We start from the raw sequence: 23,265 nt of genomic DNA on the forward strand, positions 1-23,265 counted from the left end.
AGAACATTATGAAAATGATCATATGGATGGTAATGGTGGTGAGAATAACTAGGTAATAGTGGAGGTGTGAAGTCATGGTTGTAGACCTCACAGGAATTTATGAAGCTATGTCTACCACGAAAAATAAAATGGCTTTGATTTATAAAATTATCCAATTTCTAAGAATGTATGCCTGGTATTAAGCATTGTAATCAATTTGTCAATTAAAGTACCTAGAGCCAAAGACAACAATCACAACAACATCCTAGAACCATAGACATTGTACAATAAAATGTAGCTTGGCAAGGAGTTGCAGATGGAGAGGGAAAAAACTAATGTTAGCAAATAAGACACACAAAGATAGCTTAAGGATTGCAACAAACCAGCCCTTATCACAGAGAAAGAAGCTGCAATTTTATACAGCAAACAGAGAAAGAACAGAGCAGTAAAACAAGGACTCCAGGGCCTGTTTTTTATTCATTCACTGTTTCAGCCAGTAAATTTAGTATGTATACATGAACATGGCTCATATTCAGCCTTACAAGTTACAAGTGAATCACTTCATAATCAAACAACTATTTTTTAGTTGACCAAACCAAACGCAAGTTAAAACTAGTGTTACAACTTATTTTATTTGAAGTAACAGTTCTGTGAACAGTGTCTGGATTTTCAGCCAAAATGGCTTTATATTTTTCCATGGCTTATATAGACAGTTAAGTTTTCTTTTTCTTTTTCCCCTGTAGATAGAGGGTGGCATAATGATATCATATTTCGATGGCTCATTATTTCTTGTTTTTTGATACCATAATTCCAAAAGTACAGAACAAATGTTGAGAGAAAAAATAAGTCAAAGAGCTTTAGTTGTTATTCTAGGTAAAATTTCATAGAACTTGGAAGCAATATTTGCTAATGCTAACGGTTTAGCTAAACTGAGTTTGTCCACTTGTCCAACCTACGCATTTTTCATCTGCTTCTTTACCTGCTTAAAGTCTAGCATAACTGCCTCCATAGACCAGCTAGAGCTACACATTCCATTACACAAATCAGACACTGCTTTGCTGCACTTGAGTACTAGAATTGAGTGAATATCCCTACACTGAAGCTTCAGCATAATTTGGCAAATAGCAAGGAAGGCTGCAGCCTACAGTTATTATAGAAATTGAAAAATCACTTCAATTGTTTTTTGACACTTACTGTTTGTTCTGCTTGTCGCCTATACAGATGAAAATATAGTTATTGATATTTGGAGGTTGAAACTAAACATAATCAAGTTTGTGCATTGCGACCAGACTAACAGAGTTTTACCTTATTCCAATCTGAAGTATAATTTATGTTCAATTTATTCTACTGGTTATTGATGTTTGTTGGGTGCAAAAAGAAGGGAGGGTCATATGTCTTGAAGTCAAGACGTTAATGCCAAATTATTTCTTGTAGAAACTGTCTTCCATTGATGTTGATTGTTTTGGTTGTTTGCAAATAAAATTTGCTGATATTTGTCAATCTTTACCACTTAGCTTTTGTCTCCACTCAAAGCATAAGCCTGCCTCAATCCTGAGTAAATGAAAACCCACCTGAACATGTCAAACTATCAACAGTGCCATTTTAAAACTTTGTGATCTATGAGATGTATCAATTAACTACCTGCTGCCTGCAGTTTGATTTTCCTCACTATTTTGACCCTTTGCAAATTTCAAAGTCAACAATATTTACCAAGGCTACACATTTAAGTTCTTCATAAGTCTACCATTGACCACTTTGTATTAGCACCGTCTTTGTCCAAATTCGCTATGCAATCACACACTGCTTTATGCAAAATATATTATATTCATAGATGACATTGGGTACTTCAACTATGCACTTAGAAACATAGCCTCTCTGACTAAAAAGTTGAAGCTTGATCTATTATGAGGTCAATTCTATCTTTTTAATTTGTTTTTACTCTACACTTGATGAAAAACATTTTAGAGATCACAAGTGAATTGTCAATAGTATTGTAAAAAAAAAAAAAAAAATTAAGATATAGTAAATGCTATGGATCTTGTTAAAGTGTCTAAGTAACTATTGTAAGTAATGAGAGATGATGAATGGATATCTTCATTGACTAAAGTGTCATCATTTTGTACCACACATGATATTCCTATCTTGAATATGGATGAAATATTTGTAGTTAGTGGGAAGTCGCGACGCAACACCCAACAAAATACAAATTTATATCATTATCGTGTTGAGCTATTTTAAGCAGTCATAAATATGCAACTTCAAGAGCTTAACAACTGTTTTTCAGAGGCGAATACCAATTTGTTACTTTGTATGGCTTGCTTGAATCCAAGTAATTCATTTGTGACTTTTGATAAGGAAAAGTTAATACGTTTAACAAAATTCTATCCATCTGATTTTCTTGGGACAGATATCTTGACACTTAACTCTCAACTTCAAAATTACATTTTTGATATGTGCAACAGTGACTTGTTTTTAGAGCTCCAAGGAAATAGTGAACTTGCTGAAAAGTTAGTGAACACCGGGAAGCATGAGACTTATCCATTAGTCTATTTGCTTGTGAAGTTAGTTTTGACCCTTCTTCTTGCTACAGCAATAGTAGAAAGAAGTTTTTCAGCAATGAAATATATAAAAAATGAATTGCGCAATTGAATGGGAGATTAGTAGATGAATAATTGCTTGGTTGTGTATATTGAAAAAGATGTAGCTTGTAGTATTGATAATGAGACTATCATGCAACGATTTCAAAATATGAAAACTCGTAAAAGGCAATTGTAAATTTTATGTATTTGCATGTTTTTTTATTATTGTTTTTGTCAATATATAAAAATTTTCTTTTTATTAGATTGTTTAATTTATGCTTGTTGAGAAACACTTTGGAAAAAATTCCTGAAGCCGCCACTAGTGAAGGATAACCCTCAAAGCTTTCAACATAGGTCTCATGATGTGTATTGGGACCTGAGTGTTATAGGACTAGAGAAGGAACTATAACGTACTCTCTAGAAAGCCTGATAATAGAATCATTTTGAGTCCAAATTTAATTCAAAAATTATATTGAAAAAAATTGCTTGTTTGAAAATACAAAATGAAGGATTTATGTAGATTAATAAATACGCCTCCCTTTCATATTAAGCAATCCGAATTAATGTTTCCTTGCTCTTTTCACAAAATCAAGAGGCGGACCAAAAGCTTCAAGTGATTTCAAAAAATAAAAATAAAAATCTCTGCAAATTTTTTTCTTAATGTGCGAATCAGGATCATTATTGTTTGGTCCTTTATGGTCTTCATAAAATTTGTTTTGGCTTCCTACTGTTCGTGGATCTAGTTATAGTTGTGCCTCTGGCTTTATGTCTAACTCATCTTCCTCTTCTAAGTTTTCTTCGGCTATTTTGAAATTTTTAGTTCAAATATTTATCAGTTAACAAAAATCATCTTACCAAACAACGTTCCCAAGAATGGGAGCAAAAATGGTTTGATTTTGTTGCATTCTTGTAATTGTTGCTAGGAGTTTTGAACATGAGTTCCAAATATTAACCTTACAAGCCCCTTATTTTTTAATCTTATTTTCACTTTTTCTTTGTTTTCTGGTTTTGGAAGGAGAGAGACAAGATAGAAGAAAAATACAAATTTATTATTGTTTTTAATAGAGGTGGATTACGAAAGTTAAACGGAGTGAATTTCAGGTGAATAAAGTGACACTTTTCAAATCACATGCATACACGTAATGTGAATTCGAGTAAAATCACAGATGAAATTAATGTAATTGCCCTTTTTTTTGGGTTTTGGAGAGAGAGATAAACTATGCAAATGGTTTTTGATGTCTTGTCATCTCTTTTTCTTTTTCTTTTCTTTTTACTTTTCCTTTTTCCATTTATAGTAAGAATTTTTTCTTTTCTTTTCTTTTTCTTTTTCTATTTGTAGTAAGCTAACACTTTTCAAACCACATGCATACATGCAATGTGAATTTGAGCCAAATCACAGCTGAATTTAATGTAATTGCCCTTTTTTTTTTTTGGTTTTGGAGAGAGAGATAAACTGTGCAAATGGTTTTTGCTGTCTTGTCATTTCTTTTTCTTTTTCTTTTCTTTTTACTTTTCCTTTTTCCATTTATAATAAGAATTTTCTTTTTCTTTTTCTATTTGTAGTAAGCTAACACTTTTCAAACCACATGCATACACGCAATGTGAATTCAAGCCAAATCATAGATGAATTTAATATAATTGCCCTTTTTTTTTGGGTTTTGGAAAGAGAGATAAACTGTGCAAATGGTTTTTGTTGTCTTGTTATCTCTTTTCCTTTTTCTTTTCTTTTTACTTTTCCTTTTTCCATTTAATGAGTGTTTGGATCCGGATGAAATGCATGTTTTGCGTTTTTTGTTTTACCTTTTTTTTTTCTTTTTTCCTTGCACGCGTTTCTACTTTAGGGGACAAGAGCACTGTTCACACACTGTTGAGTACTGTTCATACACTGTTTAGCACTGTTCACGGGTTAAAAAATATTAAAAATAGGTCTCACAGTACTATTCACACATTTAAAAATTATTTTCCTACTATATTTTCAGTTTTCAGTTTCTAGTTTTAGTAAAAATAAGTTGTATTCAAACGGACCATTATAGTAAGAAAAAAAAATTTTCTTTTTATTTTTCTATTTGTAGTAAGCTAACACTTTTCAAACCACATGCATACACGCAATGTGAATTCAAGCCAAATCACATATGAATTTAATGTAATTACCCTTTTTTTTTGGGTTTTGGAAATAGAGATAAACTATGCAAATGGTTTTTGCTGTCTTGTCAACTCTTTTTCTTTTTCTTTTCATTTTACTTTTCCTTTTTCCATTTATAGTAAGAAATATTTTTTCTTTTCTTTTTCTTTTTCTATTTGTAGTAAGCTAAAACGGTGCCCGATGGATTCTAAAGGTGGATGTGTTTGACTTGAAAAGTTTGAGTCCCCACTCCACAGCCTATGAGTGAGATATCGAGATTCCAGTTGCTTGCAACTATAATAATTAAATGAAAAGAAAAAAAAAGATATGCTGTTTTTGTTTTTTTTTTTTTTTTAGACCATGCATATATATATATATATATATCTTTCATTGTACGACCTAAAGTTGACACTGACACGGGTTCAAACGTAAGTGTATAAGTGGGGATTCCGACTTTTTCTTTTTAAGTTTTTCCTCAGTTTAGCATATATGCAATATGCATGCACATAGAGAGAGAGAGAGAGAGAGAGAGAGAGAGAGAGAGAGAGAGAGAGAGAGAGAGAGAGAGAATGTGTGTGAGATAGAAGATCAGATAAAAAAGAAAGAATCAGTGCTTGCCTAAACTATGGAATGATCAGCTTATTTTTTTCCTTTAGAGAAAGTGATATTTTTTATTCAGAAAGAAAAAAGAAAACAAAGACAAGAAAATACCAACAGTGCTAATTCCCAATTTTGGCCCCGACACCGACAATTACTTGCAAAAATACCATTTGCTGAACATCAAAGAATGAAGTGTGAAAATAACCAAACGCATTAATTCAATTATTGTTTTCTGCGTGGAAAGGAAAGGAGGGAGTGTCACTCAAAAAAAAAAAAAAAAAGAAAGGAGGGAGTGGAAAAAGAAAGAAAAAGTGATGTAATTATATTATTTGACCAACAGTGCTTCCCAATTTTGGCCCGAAACCGACAATAACTTGCAAAAATACCATTTGTTCAACGTCAAAGAATGAATTGTGAAAATAACCAAACACATTAATTCAATTATTGTTTTCCGCGTGGAAAGGAAAGGAGGGAGTGTCACTCAAAAAAAGAAAAAAAAAGAAAGGAGGAAGTGGAAAAAGAAAGAAAAAGTGATGGAGATTGGAGATAACTTTGTGAGCAAACCATACCCTGAGGATGGGCAACGGCTACAATATTTTCCCCCATCTCTTCCTATCTCCTTTGTTCTCTATTTATTTCTTTGAAGTGTGGTGTTGGGTTTTTTACATTGGGTGACCTAAAAACGTCTTAGTTTTAGAAATTCAAAAATACCTAAATTATGTCCTTTCATTGGAAATGCACTTAGTTAATGGAATTGTTGTGTTCAGAGTAAGCAAGCCTAGTACTATTGGGTATGGGTTGTCACTAATGAGTTCAAACGTATCTTATCAAGTTTGATCACACTGAAAAAATGAGTGTTAAGTCCTGTTTTTATTTTATTTTCAAGTAGTTCTTAATATGAGATAATTCTAGGTTGTGTATGAGAGTAGCAAACTAGCAATTAATCTTTGTAACATGTCACAATATCTTTATTGTTGTTGTTGCGTAGACTACGATATATTGATCTGAAACATGTTAATATTGCAATTATGGATTTGTATTTTTTTGATTTGAAGATGACAATTAATTCTTTTTCTTTTGATACATGTTGAGCAGAAGCATTTTCTAAAGAAGGACTGGGTCAACAACCTAAAGCTGTAAGCATTACATTTTGTGATGCCTTGCCTGATCACCTGATGTTGTGTAAAGTTGAGAAATGCTGTTTGTAAGATTTTTAAGTGGCCTTCCAAATTGAAAACTTTTTTTTGGGCTAGTGTGATGACAGATCTGCAAGCGAAAATGACCTGTGTCCTTTCCAATTTTAATAATGGGAAAATTGCTCACCTTTGACTGCTAGCTTTGCATATACTAATACAGTTTTTTCTAACATAATATGAGAGTTTGCCTTCTTTTTTGTCTGATGGTGACAGCCACAATGCACGTTGCTTCTTTTTTCTTTTCTTTTTACTTTTCCTTTTTCCATTTATAGTATGAATTTTTTCTTTTTTTTTGCCCTTTTTCTTTTTCTATTTGTAGTAAGCTAACACTTTTCAAACCACATGCATACATTTTCTATTTGTAGTAAGCTAACACTTTTCAAACCACATGCATACATGCAATGTGAATTTGAGCCAAATCACAGCTGAATTTAATGTAATTGCCCTTTTTTTTTTTTTTTTGATTTTGAAGAGAGAGATAAACTGTGCAAATGGTTTTTGCTGTCTTGTCATTTCTTTTTCTTTTCTTTTTACTTTTCCTTTTTCCATTTATAATAAGAATTTTTTTTTCTTTTTCTATTTGTAGTAAGCTAACACTTTTCAAATCACATGCATACACGTAATGTGAATTCAAGCTAAATCATAGATGAATTTAATGTTATTGCCATTTTTTTTTTTGAATTTTGGAGAGAGAGATAAACTGTACAAATGGTTTTTGTTGTCTTGTCATATTTTTTCCTTTTTCTTTTCTTTTTCTTTTTCCATTTTCTTTTCTTTTTACTTTTCCTTTTGTCTCCACTCAAAGCATAAGCCTGCCTCAATCCTGAGTAAATGAAAACCCACCTGAACATGTCAAACTATCAACAGTGCCATTTTAAAACTTTGTGATCTATGAGATGTATAAATTAACTACCTGCTGCCTGCAGTTTGATTTTCCTGACTATTTTGATCCTTTGCAAATTTCAGAGTCAACAATATTTACCAAGGCTACACATTTAAGTTGTTCATAAGTCTACCATTGGCCACTTCGTATTAGCACCGTCTTTGTCCAAATTCGCTATGCAATCACACACTGCTTTATGCAAAATATATTATATTCATAGATGACATTGGGTACTTCAACTATGCCCTTAGAAACATAGACATAATCTTATTATTGAAGAAACAAAAATAAAAATTGGCACACATTACAGAGGTCGGCTAATATACATATTTAACCATTGGTGCCAGTAAGAAGCACCGCTAAAACAGAAAATAAGGCCGAAAAACATGCAAGGCAAGACGACAATAATTTGTCATCAGTTATGGCCAGTAATGAATTAAAATAACTAAAACATAGGGTGAGGTTGAGTCCCAAGCACAGAAGCTTCATGCGTCCATTTAGAACGACGAGAAGCATTAAGGAGCTTGAGATCCCAAACATCAAAGAATTATTCAAGAGGAACAGCCAAAAATAGGGAGCTTTCTCCAAAGCAATGGCTGTCCCTGCTTTGTGTTCACACACTAATATGGTATCACTACTCCCTCCCCCTACCTCTACGCTATTACACCGACCATTGTCTTTCCAAACTCCCAGAGGAGGGCTGAGCACTATTTGAAAGCTCATTCTTACCCACAGTGCTGCAACCACCAGAAGCAAACAGCGCGTTACTCCTGATAACCTCCTTATTTCACGTCTTAAATCCACACTCAAAAGCCTAAAAAATTGTGGTATTGACATTGTATGCCGTTTAAATCTAGATTAAGGACACGTGTAAGTGAAGGCTAAAATAGAACCCACAAAGCAACTTACTCTCTCTAGAACAAGATCAGGGAAAAGAAATTGAACCCAAGATCAAACCTTACTTGAGAAGATCGGTGCTTGCCAGAGAAGAGAGGAAACTTATCTGGGAAAATGAAAATTCTTCTGAAGCTTAAAACTTTCCGGCGACAAAAAAAAAAAAATACTCAGAGGCTTATGCAATCAACATGAGAAAACAGGTAAAGCCACCACTACCTGCCGGTTACTGGGGTAATGGCTGTGTTCCAATGTACGCGCAGCTTAGTGCCAAAGAGTTGGTAGAGAAACCTATTTGGGAAACAGCACAGCTGATCAACAAGAGCAAAAGCAGAGCCACTGATGAATATGTTCGCTCATTTATTGACTTCCAGCATCTGCATTACGGAGATGGGATCACAGCAGGAAAAGGAGTGAGTGGATTCACAGATTGGAGGCACTTAGGCCACTCAACTGTTGATTTTGGTTGGGGTGGTCCTGTAACAGTTTTGCCGCTCTCAAGAAACCTTCTTGGAAGTGTTGAGCCTTGCTTTTTCTTACCTTATTCTTCGGTGAGTGCTGGAAGGAAGGATGGTTTCAAGGTGTTAGTGAATTTGCGAGAGAGTGCCATGCCTGCTTTCAAGGAAGAGATGAAGGAGTTTGGCAACCACGAGTTTGGGCTGTCTAGATATTAAATAACAAGTTCACATCATGATTTTAGTACTGTAGTATGTATTTTGGTTGACAGGGGTACCACAATCAGACAAGAGAGTTGTTCACGGAGTAATAAGTCTTTATTTGTAATTGGAATTGGGTTTGGCTTCGTCCAATGCTTCTTGGTACATGACATGATACAGGCGCAACACGTGTCCTAAATTGGCTACAGGCCAATTCTGTATTTCTCCTAATACATAAAAGCAATTCTGTATTTCTCATAATACATAAAAGCATTGATAAAGTGACAAGCTCTCAATTATAAACAATAAAATGATATTAGTGACAGATTCATGTGAAAATCAATCATATTTTGATACTTGACAGTTGTGACAAATACTGAATATTGTGTCTTTAATGTTATTAGGTGGTAGTTTTTTTTCCTCTACATTAAAAAGTTACTGAAGGTGCGTTTGGATATTGCTTATTTTGCTGAAAATTGAAAACAATAAAAAATTAATTTCTGGATTACTGTTCACATTGAAAAACACTGTTCATTTGCCTATTTGCACTGTTCATCCATGAACAGTGCAGTAGTCATTGGTCACCAAAAAAAAAAAAAGCCAAAAACGGCAAACATGGATGCGTTGGCCGTAATCCAAACGGGTACTAAAATATCACATCATTTAAAAATTTTTTTTTTTGATAAGATAAAATTATAAATAATATGACATTGAATACACATTTAAAATTAGAATACTTAATCTAAATCATATAATGTATCAATTTCAAATGAAAAAGATTCTAATCTTTTGAGAATAGAAAGGATTCTAATCTCATTCAATTGATAGATACCTAGGTTAATTATTATTTTTATTTATTTTTATACAAGATAGAATTTTTACTTTAACATAATCTAAGTGTATATGTGTGTGAAGCTCTCTCATGAAGGCTTGAACTCCAGCCCCAGCCCTTGCCCTTCACACCTCACACCCTACAAGCACTTATACTTGTGGAGTGATCACCGCATCAAGGGTGCGCGGTAGTGCTAGGTTAATTATTCAATAAGTCAAAACTAGAGTCACAATTTGTGGGAAAATGGGATGTGAGGAATGGAAGGAAAGACCGACCAATGTTCGTTGGTTTGGCATTCTGTAATGTACAAATGTGTAAGATTTTCACAGCTTGAAGAAAGAGACAGAAAAAATTGAGAGAAAAAGTTGGGGAAGGAGGCACCTGAAGAAAAGAAAAGAATAGGGAAGTATAAAAAAGGGGTATTGCTCTTGGGTTTTAAATAGCAAAAAAGACACACGCGCCCCACGCGAAGGCTTGAAACTGGGATAAAAAAACTGAATATAAGATTCAAACAAAAGGGAATTTGTCTTTGTGTAGAAGATGAAGGAAGGAGCAAGTCACAATTTAATGAGAAAGAGAAACACCTTTGATGCTCAGTTCTGGAGTTCTAGAGAGAGTTGAGAGATAGAGAGACGAAGAGAGAATAATGGAGAGAGAATGAAAGAAAAGTTGCTTTGTGTATATTTTTCTTGTCCTTTGGATGGCTTCACTTACACGTGTCCTTCATCTATTTATAAAATGGAGAAAACAGGAGGTATTGAACGAGAGGTGAGCCTGTCCTTTCTTTTCTTTTTTTCTTTTTTAATCCTTTTTAAAATAACTTCATCTTTTCTCTTTGTCTTTTTTTTTTTTGAACCATTTATAAATTTTGGTTAAAAAAAAAAAAAAACTCATTAGTCCCTACAGCTTTTCCTAAAAGAACATGTGAGGGAGCGGAAGCATTAATTTAGTTGTGCTTTGCTAAGTTTGATGCCGAGATAAGCCTTATTCTGAATTACTATATTATGGGTATATAAAAATAGGCATATAAGAATAATAACTGGGTTTAGGCTTATGTCCTTCATATGATGCCCAAATTGAAACACAATGCAGGCGTTGATGAAATAAATCAAGACTGCACTTTAAGGGCCTTATAGATTGTCCTTTTTTTCTCCCCTCGTTTGATTGTCAAAAACATTTAAATTTTATTTTTCAGAGCATATATATATATATATATTTTTTTTACTTCCTAGTTAACATTCTCCATAACGGGAAAATTATCACTCTCCCCTCGTCTATGGACAAATTATCTTTTCTTAACAACTCATGTAAGAGCAGTTTAATAATGTCATGATATTACTTTATTCCTTCACGGTTTCACTACTTGACTAAAGTAAATCCTCGCTTAATAAAAAAAACAATATTTTGTAACACTTTATAATGGCATTTAAGTGGTTCTTTGGGTGTATCAACGGTGTGGATCACGAACTAGGAAGGTGTGTCATTTGAAAAAAAAAAAGAGGTAAGCCCCTGACGCTTTTTTTCTTCCCCAATTCTGTTCATCGTTTTCTTTTACTGAAAATAGAAAAAGTAAAAGAAAAAGAATTCTTACTATAAATAGAAAAAGTAAAAGGAAAAAAAAAAGAAAAAGAAAAAAGGAAAAGAAAAAGAAAGACAGACGTCAGTAAGCAATAATTATTAATTACTAACACCAATAAAAGCATGTGACTCTTTGAAGAAGTGATCTGGGTTGGTAGTTTTTGAGAAAGAATGAGAGAAGGGAGAAAAGAGAGAGACAGAGAAGGAGAGAGAGGTGTTCAGTTCAAGAAAAATGAGTAAAGAGAGAGAGAGAGAGAGAGTGCGTGCATACGTAGGCAAGGGTAGTTGAGAGAAATAATAAAAAAATGGAGAAGAATGAATATTTTATTGAAATATCTTGTAAAATAGAAGAACTGATGTGGGTGTCTTATATAAGTGATAATGTAAAATAAAAAAAATAAATCCCCGCTTAATAAAAAAACAATATTTTGTGACACTTTATAATGGCATTTAAGTGGTTCTTTGGGCGTATCTACAGTGTGGATCACGAACTAGGAAGGTGTGTCATTTGAAAAGAAAAAGAGGTAAGCCCCTGATGCTTTTTTTCTTCCCCAATTCTGTTCATCGTTTTCTTTTACTGAAAATAGAAAAAGTAAAAGAAAAAGAATTCTTACTATAAATAGAAAAAGTAAAAGGAAAAAAAAAAAAAAAGGAAAAGAAAAAGAAAAACAGATGCCAGTAAGCAATAATTATTAGTTACTAACACCAATAAAAGCGTGTGACTCTTCGAAGAAGTGATCTGGGTTGGTAGTTTTTGAGAAAGAATGAGAGAAGGGAGAAAAGAGAGAGAGACAGAGAAAGAGAGAGAGGTGTTCAGTTCAGGAAAAATGAGTAAAGAGAGAGAGAGAGAGCGCACGCGTACATAGGCAAGGGCAATTGAGAGAAATAAAAAAAATGGAGAAGAATGAATATTTTATTGAAATATCTTGTAAAATAGAAGAACTGATGTGGGTGTCTTATATAAGTGATAGTGTAAAATAGAAAAAGTAGGTTTTTTCGTGTAAAATAGACAGAAAATTTAGAAACTAATGTGGATGCTCTTATAAAATTTTATATATAGACTGTGGATTTTGTTATTTTTATTTCCTAAATTTAATATACAAAAACTAAACTCACATTATTTTTAAAATTCTATATATATGTTTAACTTGAATATTTTAAAACCATGAAAAAGACAAAGACCGGCTTGGCTTGTACAAACCGGAATCTCAATATCTCACTCCGTCTCTCCATCTCCTCCGCTCACTGCTGCTCTTTTCTCTTGGTACTTCTTTTACTCATCTCATTCTGTGTTAGACTCTCCTTCTTATTCTTCTCTTTCACTTTATTTTTATTATTCATAGTTTTCTTTTACTGCAAATAGAAAAAGAAAAAGAATTCTTACTATAAATAGAAAAAGGAAAAGAAAAAGAAAGACAGACGTCAGTAAGCAATAATTATTAATTACTAATACCAATAAAAGCGTGTGGCTCTTCGAAGAAGTGATCTGGGTTGGTAGTTTTTGAGAAAGAATGAGAGAAGGGAGAAAAGAGAGAGACAGAGAAAGAGAGAGAGGTGTTCAGTTCAGGAAAAATGAGTAAAGAGAGAGAGAGAGAGCGCACGCGTACATAGGCAAGGGCAATTGAGAGAAATAAAAAAAATGGAGAAGAATGAATATTTTATTGAAATATCTTGTAAAATAGAAGAACTGATGTGGGTGTCTTATATAAGTGATAGTGTAAAATAGAAAAAGTAGGTTTTTTCGTGTAAAATAGACAGAAAATTTAGAAACTAATGTGGATGCTCTTATAAAATTTTATATATAGACTGTGGATTTTGTTATTTTTATTTCCTAAATTTAATATACAAAAACTAAACTCACATTATTTTTAAAATTCTATATATATGTTTAACTTGAATATTTTAAAACCATGAAAAAGACAAAGACCGGCTTGGCTTGTACAAACCGGAATCTCAATATCTCACTCCGTCTCTCCATCTCCTCCGCTCACTGCTGCTCTTTTCTCTTGGTACTTCTTTTACTCATCTCATTCTGTGTTAGACTCTCCTTCTTATTCTTCTCTTTCACTTTATTTTTATTATTCATAGTTTTCTTTTACTGCAAATAGAAAAAGAAAAAGAATTCTTACTATAAATAGAAAAAGGAAAAGAAAAAGAAAGACAGACGTCAGTAAGCAATAATTATTAATTACTAATACCAATAAAAGCGTGTGGCTCTTCGAAGAAGTGATCTGGGTTGGTAGTTTTTGAGAAAGAATGAGAGAAGGGAGAAAAGAGAGAGACAGAGAAAGAGAGAGAGGTGTTCAGTTCAGGAAAAATGAGTAAAGAGAGAGAGAAAGAGAGAGCGCGCACGTCCGTAGGCAAGGGCAGTTGAGAGAAATAATAAAAAATTGGAGAAGAATGAATATTTTATTGAAATATCTTGTAAAATACAAGAACTGATGTGGGTGTCTTATATAAGTGATAGTGTAAAATAGAAAAAGTAGGTTTTTTTCGTGTAAAATAGCCAAAAAATTTAGAAATACTAATGTGGATGCTCTTATAAAATTTTATATATGGACTGTGGATTTTGTTATTTTTATTTCCTAAATTTAATACACAAAAACTAAACTCACATTATTTCCTAAATTTAGCCAATTTTAGACTCATCTGTCATGTTCAAGCTCATAGACAGAACACTTTAGCCAATTTTAGACGTGCAAGCTCATAGTGCATGCTTAGACAGCACACTTTAGCCGATTTTAGACTCATCTGCCATGTGCAAGCTCTATAGTGCATGCTTTGACTCATCTCCCTTACACACACACATACATTCTGTTGTGACTCTTTGCGTCTCACACTCACGCATGTATCTATACGCTTTTCAAACACCCACAGGTCCCACACACACACACACACACACACACACACACACACAAACCCATGAAATTGAAAAGCCCCAAAATTCCCAAAACAGCCCCAACTCACCACCCTTTATATCAGTTACAACACAAAGTCTGAACCTGTAATTTTCTCAAATCCCAAGGGCAAATAATAGCAGCTGTAGTAACAAGACAAGAACAAATGCTACTACTTTAGCTTTTGCCGCGTCCACATTGCTAGCTCCCAGAGCAGAAAATTTAAAAAGAAAGAATGAAGCTTTGGAGGTGAGCATCTTTTATTGGAAATGCACTTAGTTAATGGAATTGTTGTGTTCAGAGTAAGCAAGCCTAGTACTATTGGGTATGGGTTGTCACTAATGAGTTCAAACGTATCTTATCAAGTTTGATCACACTGAAAAAATGAGTGTTAAGTCCTGTTTTTATTTTATTTTCAAGTAGTTCTTAATATGAGATAATTCTAGGTTGTGTATGAGAGTAGCAAACTAGCAATTAATCTTTGTAACATGTCACAATATCTTTATTGTTGTTGTTGCGTAGACTACGATATATTGATCTGAAACATGTTAATATTGCAATTATGGATTTGTATTTTTTTGATTTGAAGATGACAATTAATTCTTTTTCTTTTGATACATGTTGAGCAGAAGCATTTTCTAAAGAAGGACTGGGTCAACAACCTAAAGCTGTAAGCATTACATTTTGTGATGCCTTGCCTGATCACCTGATGTTGTGTAAAGTTGAGAAATGCTGTTTGTAAGATTTTTAAGTGGCCTTCCAAATTGAAAACTTTTTTTTGGGCTAGTGTGATGACAGATCTGCAAGAGGAAATGACCTGTGTCCTTTCCAATTTTAATAATGGGAAAATTGCTCACCTTTGACTGCTAGCTTTGCATATACTAATACAGTTTTTTCTAACATAATATGAGAGTTTGCCTTCTTTTTTGTCTGATGGTGACAGCCACAATGCACGTTGCTTCTTGTCACACATTCTCTTTCTCTTCAGTATGTATATCTGTTTGTATGTATAGAGATAGTGAAAGTGGTTGCAAATATTCTCTCCCTCTTCTAAGTTTCTTCGGCTATTTTGAAATTTTTAGTTCAAATATTTATCAGTTAACAAAAATCATCTTACCAAACAACGTTTCCAAGAATGGGAGCAAAAATTGTTTGATTTTGTTGCATTCTTGTAATTGTTGCTAGGAGTTTTGAACATGAGTTCCAAATATTAACCTTACAAGCCCCTTATTTTTTAATCTTATTTTCACTTTTTCTTTGTTTTCTGGTTTTGGAAGGAAAGAGACATAAGATAGAAGAAAAATACAAATTTATTATTGTTTTTAATAGAGGTGGATTATGAAAGTTAAACGGAGTGAATCTCAGGTAAGTAAAGTGACACTTTTCAAACCACATGCATATACGCAATGTGAATTCGAGCCAAATCACAGATGAATTTAATGTAATTGCCCTTTTTTTTCGGTTTTGGAGAGAGAGATAAACTATGCAAATGGTTTTTGATGTCTTGTCATATCTTTTTCTTTTTCTTTTCTTTTTACTTTTCCTTTTTCCATTTATAGTAAGAATTTTTCTTTTCTTTTCTTTTTCTTTTTCTATTTGTAGTAAGCTAATACTTTTCAAACCACATGCATACATGCAATGTGAATTTGAGCCAAATCACAGCTGAATTTAATGTAATTACCCTTTTATTCTTTTTGGTTTTGGAGAGAGAGATAAACTGTGCAAATGGTTTTTGCTGTCTTGTAATCTCTTTTTCTTTTTCTTTTCTTTTTACTTTTCCTTTTTCCATTTATAATAAGAATTTTTTTTTCTTTTTTTATTTGTAGTAAGCTAACACTTTTCAAACCACATGCATACATGCAATGTGAATTCAAGCCAAATCATAGATGAATTTAATGTAATTGCCCTTTTTTTTTTTTGGGATTTTGGAAAGAGAGATAAACTGTGCAAATGGTTTTTGCTGTCTTGTCATCTCTTTTCCTTTTTCTTTTCTTTTTACTTTTCCTTTTTCTATTTAATGAGTGTTTGGATCCGGATGAAATGCACGTTTTGCGTTTTGTGTTTTACCTTCTTTTTTTTTTTTTTCCCCTGCACGCGTTTCTACTTTAAGGGACAAGAGCACTGTTCACACACTGTTGAATACTGTTCATACACTGTTTAGTACTGTTCACGGGTTAAAAAATATTAAAAATGGGTCCCACAGTATTATTCATACATTTAAAAATTATTTTCCTACTGTGTTTTCAGTTTTCAGTTTCTATTTTCAGTAAAAATAAGTTGTATTCAAACGAACCCTCATAGTAAGAAAAAAAATTTTTCTTTTTTTTTTTTTTTTTTCGAACCATATGCATACACGGAATGTGAATTCAAGCCAAATCACATATGAATTTAATGTAATTACCTTTTTTTTTTTTTTTGGGGTTTTGAAAATAGAGATAAACTATGCAAATGATTTTTGCTGTCTTGTCATCTCTTTTTCTTTTTCTTTTTCTTTTCATTTTACTTTTCTTTTTTCCATTTATAGTAAGAAATATTTTTTCTTTTCTTTTTCTTTTTCTATTTGTAGTAAGCTAAAACGGTGCCCGATGGATTCTAAAGTTGGATGTGTTTGACTTGAAAAGTTTGAGTCCCCACTCCACAGCCTATGAGTGAGATATCGAGATTCTAGTTGCTTGCAACTATAATATAAAAAGAAATTTAAAAAAAAAAAAAAAAAGATATGCTGTTTTTGTACTTTTTTTTTTTTTTTTTTTGGGATTGATTTTGACCATCATTCACACAATTTAATTAATTAATTAAAGTTAGAAAGACAAGAAAAGAAGACAGACCATTCATATATATATTCTTTCATTTGCTCTACTCACTCTCCCCACTCTACTCACCCACTTCATTTGCTCTCTCACCTTTCCCTTCTTGCCATGGCAACAAACTCAAACCAAGCTCTCCTCTCCGCCCTCTTCTTGGCCTTAATCTTTCTCAATTTTCCGGCAGCCATAAGGCCCGACAACGCGTGCCCGTATCTGAGTTATCCCCCGCCCACCGGCCCTGGCAACACCCGGACAACTCCGGCGGCCACAACAACGCCGCCGCCACCATCCCAAATAGAGCCATACCCACCTCCAGCTGGATACAACCCTACTATTACTACACCAACAGGGATTTTACCATGTCCAGATATCCCTTCATTTGGTGCCCATCCCCCTTCTTACCCTAAATGGCCCCACTTACCCCCATACATTTTCAGAGTGCCTCTTGAGGGTCAGTCATCAGCTACTACACTTGGAAGACCAATATGGGTTATGATGGCCATGGCTAATCTTCTTCTTTTTATTTTTCTTTTTTCTTCCTATGTATAACTCATTAAAAATTTGGATGTTTCTGGTTAAAGGATTTCAAGAAGTTTAATGTAGCTCTGCCTTTGTAGACTCTGCACCTCTTCTTCCTACTTTTTAAAAAGTAAAAGTAAAATTCGGTTTCAAATTAATTAAGCAGTCTCTTGTTTGATAGTTGTGGGGAATGGAGTAGCACGGCGCCAGGGCCCCCAAGTTTTCATCTATATATATTTTACTTGATTTTTAGTATATTTTTTTATTTGAAGCATGATTTTTGTGTTGTATTTTTTAGTGAATGTCATGCATGCTTCTCATGTAGACATGGCAAAACGGGTCAGACCCGTTTTGACCCGACCCGTTTGACCTGCAACCCGTTTGACCCGTAACCCGATTGACCCGTTTAAAAATGACCCGTTTGGACCCGTGACCCGTTTTGACCCGCGACCCGATTGACCCGCGACCCGATTAACCCGACCCGACCCGAACCCGAACCCGACCCGCACGTTTTGCCACGTTTACCAATGTTGAGTAGATTTAGATTGAGGTGTAATTTTTATAAAATATTTACTTATGTACTCCTTTTTTACTTGCCACCTTTATTTTCTCTTCCTACTTTAAATAGATTGAAGATTATACCAAGATTAGTTTCTAGAAAGCTGGAATAGGAGTTGCACCAAATTTGGGTATCAATTCAAGTGTTTAGTGGTAATTGGTAACAATATCACTAGTGAGAATCTAATCACAATTAAGAACTCATAAACAATTGACAGATTGCATCTATTTCCCAAAAAAAAAAAAAAAAATTGTTTGAAAAATACGGGTCAACTCGACCCGACTCACGACCCGACTCAACCCGCGACCCGTTTGACCCGCAACCCGATTGACCCGTTTTAAAAATGACCCGTTTTGACCCGTGACCCGTTTAACCCGCAAACCCGATTGACCCGACCCGAACCCGACCCGACCCGCCCGTTTTGCCACGTCTATTCTCATGATTGTTACTTTTGAGTTAATGCTAATATCAGCGTGATTTTATTATTGTCATATAAAAATTAGTTTGCAAAGAAATAAGTACAATATTTTATTTATTTTAAAATTTTAAAACAAAAAACGAAAAGTTTTAAATTGACATAACTTTGGACTGCTTTAAAGAAAAACAATTAAGTTTCTTTACCAATTGGTACTGCAAGATTTTAATTTTACTTTGAAGAGCATAAATTTGGGTACTTAGGTGTTAAAAATAGCCCATTTGAGAAGTCTATGCTTGAAATGTTGCAACAAAATGATAATTTGTATCTTCCTTTTTAGTTTGCAATAAGAATTGATAAAAAGTGGCCACATATTTTCATTAGTCTTCTTGAACAAACTAGTTTTTGACTTCTATTCTACACTTTGGCAAATAAATTATGTAACCCTCCCAACAATGGAGATAGTTATCAATAAAATCCTAAATAAACGAAGAATTATATCTACACCCTGGTTTTGGACATGCTTTGGAAAACCATAGATCTTCCCTTGCCTCAAGGAAGTAGGAACCTTTCTCCTTAGTCCTCACCTACATGCCCAATATGGATATTGGAGTCAATCAAGGCCTTTAGAAAACTAGTATTTTCTTAAGAATCTCCTTTAATAACTCTTTTGACTAAATTGTTAGAAGCCTCCAACCCAATTTAGCCAACAAAGCAAAGATTAAAACTTTCCAACTCCCTATATTTATTCCAACTAATCCAACCTTTAACTTGAAATAGCAAAGAAAGAAAGAAAGTATTGAAGTAATTGCCTTGATAACAACCTCTATACCTACTTGTGATAAGAGTTTTCCTTTCCGTTGCTTATCGTTAATTCAATCTAGTCTCTAATAAATGCAAAACAGCTTCAATATACATCTTCTAATAACTAAAAGCAACCTCTAAAAATGTTTGCTTTCGCTAGTCTAAGCTATTTATTCAAAACATTTTATGTGAAAAAGCTTTTGGCATGTTCTTCCTTCAGCAATTGTAGATTTTTTTTCGAATGAGGAGGGATCAATACATCATTTACTATGGAATTGTTTCTTTATAGAACAAGTATGGATTTATTCACCAAGACTGGAGAAATGTAATGAGAAATAAATAAATAAGGATGCCGCATAAATACATTACAAAATGTGTTATCTTCCTTAAAAATAATTGAATTCAACCATATGGCTCGTTATCAATGCATTCATATTTTTGAAAGTATTTGAGATTTTAATATGTAACAACACTTAAGGGGAACTATACTTATGTTTTTGAGACAAAAAAAGGGAACCACAAAAGAAAGAACTTGGATTTAAGGTCCATTACCAAGAGCATGGGCAGCCTTATTTGTCTGCCTTCCAACCCAAACTACATGGGCCTATAGTACTAGTAGAAACATTCAGCCTTCTTTGGAGTCACTCTCGACAATTCTATTGAAACATTCAGCCTTAGCAATCTGGACAGCCCACTGAATGGCATTTTGGCTACTATTTGTGAATTGCGGTCAAGGTTGAACAATTTTCGATGTAGAGTGAGTTTAGCATCAGTTTTAACTTTTTAACTTTTTTTTTTTTTTTTTTTTAGAAATAATTACAATATGCTGTTAATTCTATAATTTGAACATTTTTCCCCCTAGATTCCCAAGCACTTTCTACATGGGGATATGCCAATTCAGTTAAAAGGCCTTTGGTTTAAATGTTAACTTTTTAAATTCTCATTTTCCCCCATTTTCTCACTTTTTCAATTTTTTTTGAGGTACAAATATACTTTATTACACTTTCACTAAAAAGTTTTTAGCAAAAAGCAAAATAAGTTATTCCAAAACAGAAAAACAGACACGTAATCTAGAGGGCTTTTTCTCCGAGTTTCTAATCATCAATGCCAAGCAAGCTGCTTTTGCATTCATTTCTAGTACTCCTTTATCAAGTTTGCTCCAGTGGTGGGTCTGGAGATAATTGTGGTATTGATGCTACTGCTGCCTTCTATTCGAGTGGCTTTCAAATTTGACACTCATAGCCTCTACACAAAAACCCCAGTGACAGCTAATCACATTGCTTTTGCCCAAACATACCACCGAAACAAGTGTAGGCTTAATTCCTTCTCTAAACCACAACATGATATACACTTCCTAGTCTTTAGACTTTAGTCTTTTGTTTTCACAGCTTCCTATACAAATCACTCGTATTGTGATCAAATCTGTCTGCTTGACTATACCAATATGCTGACTTTAAAGTGACAACCATTTTTTGAGCCAATCCACACTAATTTATCAGGTCTGGGGGACTGATCTTAATGGAATTTTAGAATAGCTTTGCAAGATTCATCATTCGAATATGGTTCTTTATTCTGTTTACATAATCACATCACATCCCAGGCTTGGCATTGAGAGTTTATTATACTCGCTAACAAGATTGGATCAGCACTAACACGGCTGTCCATGGGCTTGGGTAACAGGCACAAGCATTTTGAAATTCGCAAGCCGATAGTACCATGATGATATTATGTAAATTGTGAACGTGTTTCGGGGCTGTGGCCTACATCTATAGGACAAGATCAAAAGACCACAATTTTATTATACACCTTTCTTAATTGTACATTAAAATGGAATTAAAATTATAATGGAGATGACACAAAAAAGTCATAATTTAAATTTGATTTAGGATTGATTGCCACAATCCCAAAACTTTCCCTAACAATCAATCGTTGATTTGTTAAACAATCCCATGATTTTCTTTGGCAATCAATGTCTTCATTTAGTCTTCACTTTCATGGAAAGAGAATTGTATTTTTCAACAGATATGGATACCAGGTGTTTGATGCCTTGATGGTATGGATACCACCAATTCTAAGAGATGATAAAAGTATGCAGTGGCTAAAAAAAAATTCCTTCGATGGCAAGAGCCCCAGGTGGGTGAGGGTATGGCTTTTAGTGAGTCTCTTCTTTCACAAAAGGAATTTCTTTGTAGGGGAAGATGTTCGAGTCATTGTAGTGGCTATCATTGAAAGAGAGATCTTCCTAAGAATCAAGTCTCCATTATATATGTCTACGAAGTCTCACTGAGGCTACTCAATTAGTTGCACAAAATATGCATTTAGGATTGAAGATTTGCAAATTTGGTTAGATGGGCCACTAGTATGATTGGAAAACACGGCTTATCAGTCTGTGGATCACGTGGAAAAAATAAAAATAAGAAAATAGAGGAAAGATTTCAAGAAAAGGGCTCCGTATCTCTAATCAAGAGATTTCCTTGAACTTCAGGATGGTGTGAAATGTGAATACTTCTGAACTTCTAATTAAGAAACATAAAACTAATTGTATAAGTATTGGTCACAATTCTTGTTTTGGTTCATAAAGTTTCCTAAAGCTCTTTACATTGTTTCATCAGTTGTCGTGTCATTTGTTGTTAATTTCTGAATGAGTTTGAGATCTATATTTTTTAATTAATTTGGATTTTGAATAAGTACTCTCAACTCAAACTTGTCTTTCTCCATTAGTAAGTGCCTCGAAATGGACCGAAGTGGACTAAAATAGACTGAAGTTGATTGAATAAACCGAAGTGGACCAAAATAGAGCAAAGTGGACCAAATAGACCGAACTAGACTGAGTGGACCAAAATGATATGTTGATGTGGATCAATAACAACATAGAAATAATAAATGCTGCATTTTAGCTTTTAAATATAACTAGTCGCCAACCCGTGCTATGCACGGGAACCTACCTATTTATGTGGTAAACTAAATTGATTTTATAAAATTTTAAATTGATTAAGAAACTATATTATTGCATGAATTGCTCTTGTATAACTTTAATTTGTGTTACAATTTGATAAAGAAGTCATTGTTTGAACGTGCAATGACTTACGAAAAATATTAAAGAATAGTTCATGACTATAAACTTATAACTATTGAAAAGAATTAAAAGATTAAGAGCTTAAAAATTATAAAAATATATGTGTGTGTGACTACACAACAGAGAAATATAAGAGAAAAATTTGTTACACTCAAAATAATAATTCATGGTTATAATTATTGAAATTTTCCAGATTGTTTTGGATCTTACAAAAATATAACTCAAAAAGTCAGATGTTAAAACTTCCAAAAAGCCAAAAAATATTAAGGAATCATAAGATTTACATCCTATAAATTATTGAAACAAAACTATATATATATATATATATATGATTTTATAATAGAGAAATATAAAAGAAAAATTGATTACCTTCAAAAGAATAATACATGGTATAGTTGTTGAAATCTGCTAAACATGTTCAAATATTGCAAAAACTAACACAAAATATATGACTATTCAAAAGAGAAAAATAAGAAGAAGAAAAAAGTACATGAACCTATAAAGTAATTAGTTTTAAATTTTAATGGGTCTAAACTTTAAACAATGAAAAAAAATCACATGTTAGGTTGTGTTCCTAGCAACCTTGAAAGTAAAAGTAAAGGGAAAAAAAAAACCATGAAATACCATCAGCCAATAAGTTTTAATGGGTTTAAACTACAAACAATGAAAAAAAATAATCATAAACAATCATAAGTGCAGGGTTTGGTTACCAAGATCAGATGGTTGTAAAACACAACATTTCAACATTGATTTAGGGTTATGCAGAAGGCAACATAAATGACAGAAAATTGTTTTTACGTTGTCTGCTATGCCAACCATCTAAATATATTAATTCCAAAAAAAAATTAAATAAAACAATTCCTAGAATT

The 23,265-nt window shown here is 33.3% G+C and overlaps 1 protein-coding gene across 1 annotated transcript; it reads left to right on the forward strand.

The window, feature by feature from the left end:
* Positions 1-8,444: 8,444 nt before the first annotated feature.
* On the forward strand, positions 8,445-8,927 carry LOC115993099 (spermidine coumaroyl-CoA acyltransferase-like). The gene has a single exon (XM_031117383.1). It carries the CDS (start codon positions 8,445-8,447, stop codon positions 8,925-8,927), a length of 483 nt encoding a protein of 160 aa, XP_030973243.1.
* Positions 8,928-23,265: the final 14,338 nt, after the last annotated feature.

This window comes from Quercus lobata, chromosome 1 (assembly GCF_001633185.2).
Source record: "Quercus lobata isolate SW786 chromosome 1, ValleyOak3.0 Primary Assembly, whole genome shotgun sequence".
Lineage (NCBI taxonomy): Eukaryota > Viridiplantae > Streptophyta > Magnoliopsida > Fagales > Fagaceae > Quercus > Quercus lobata.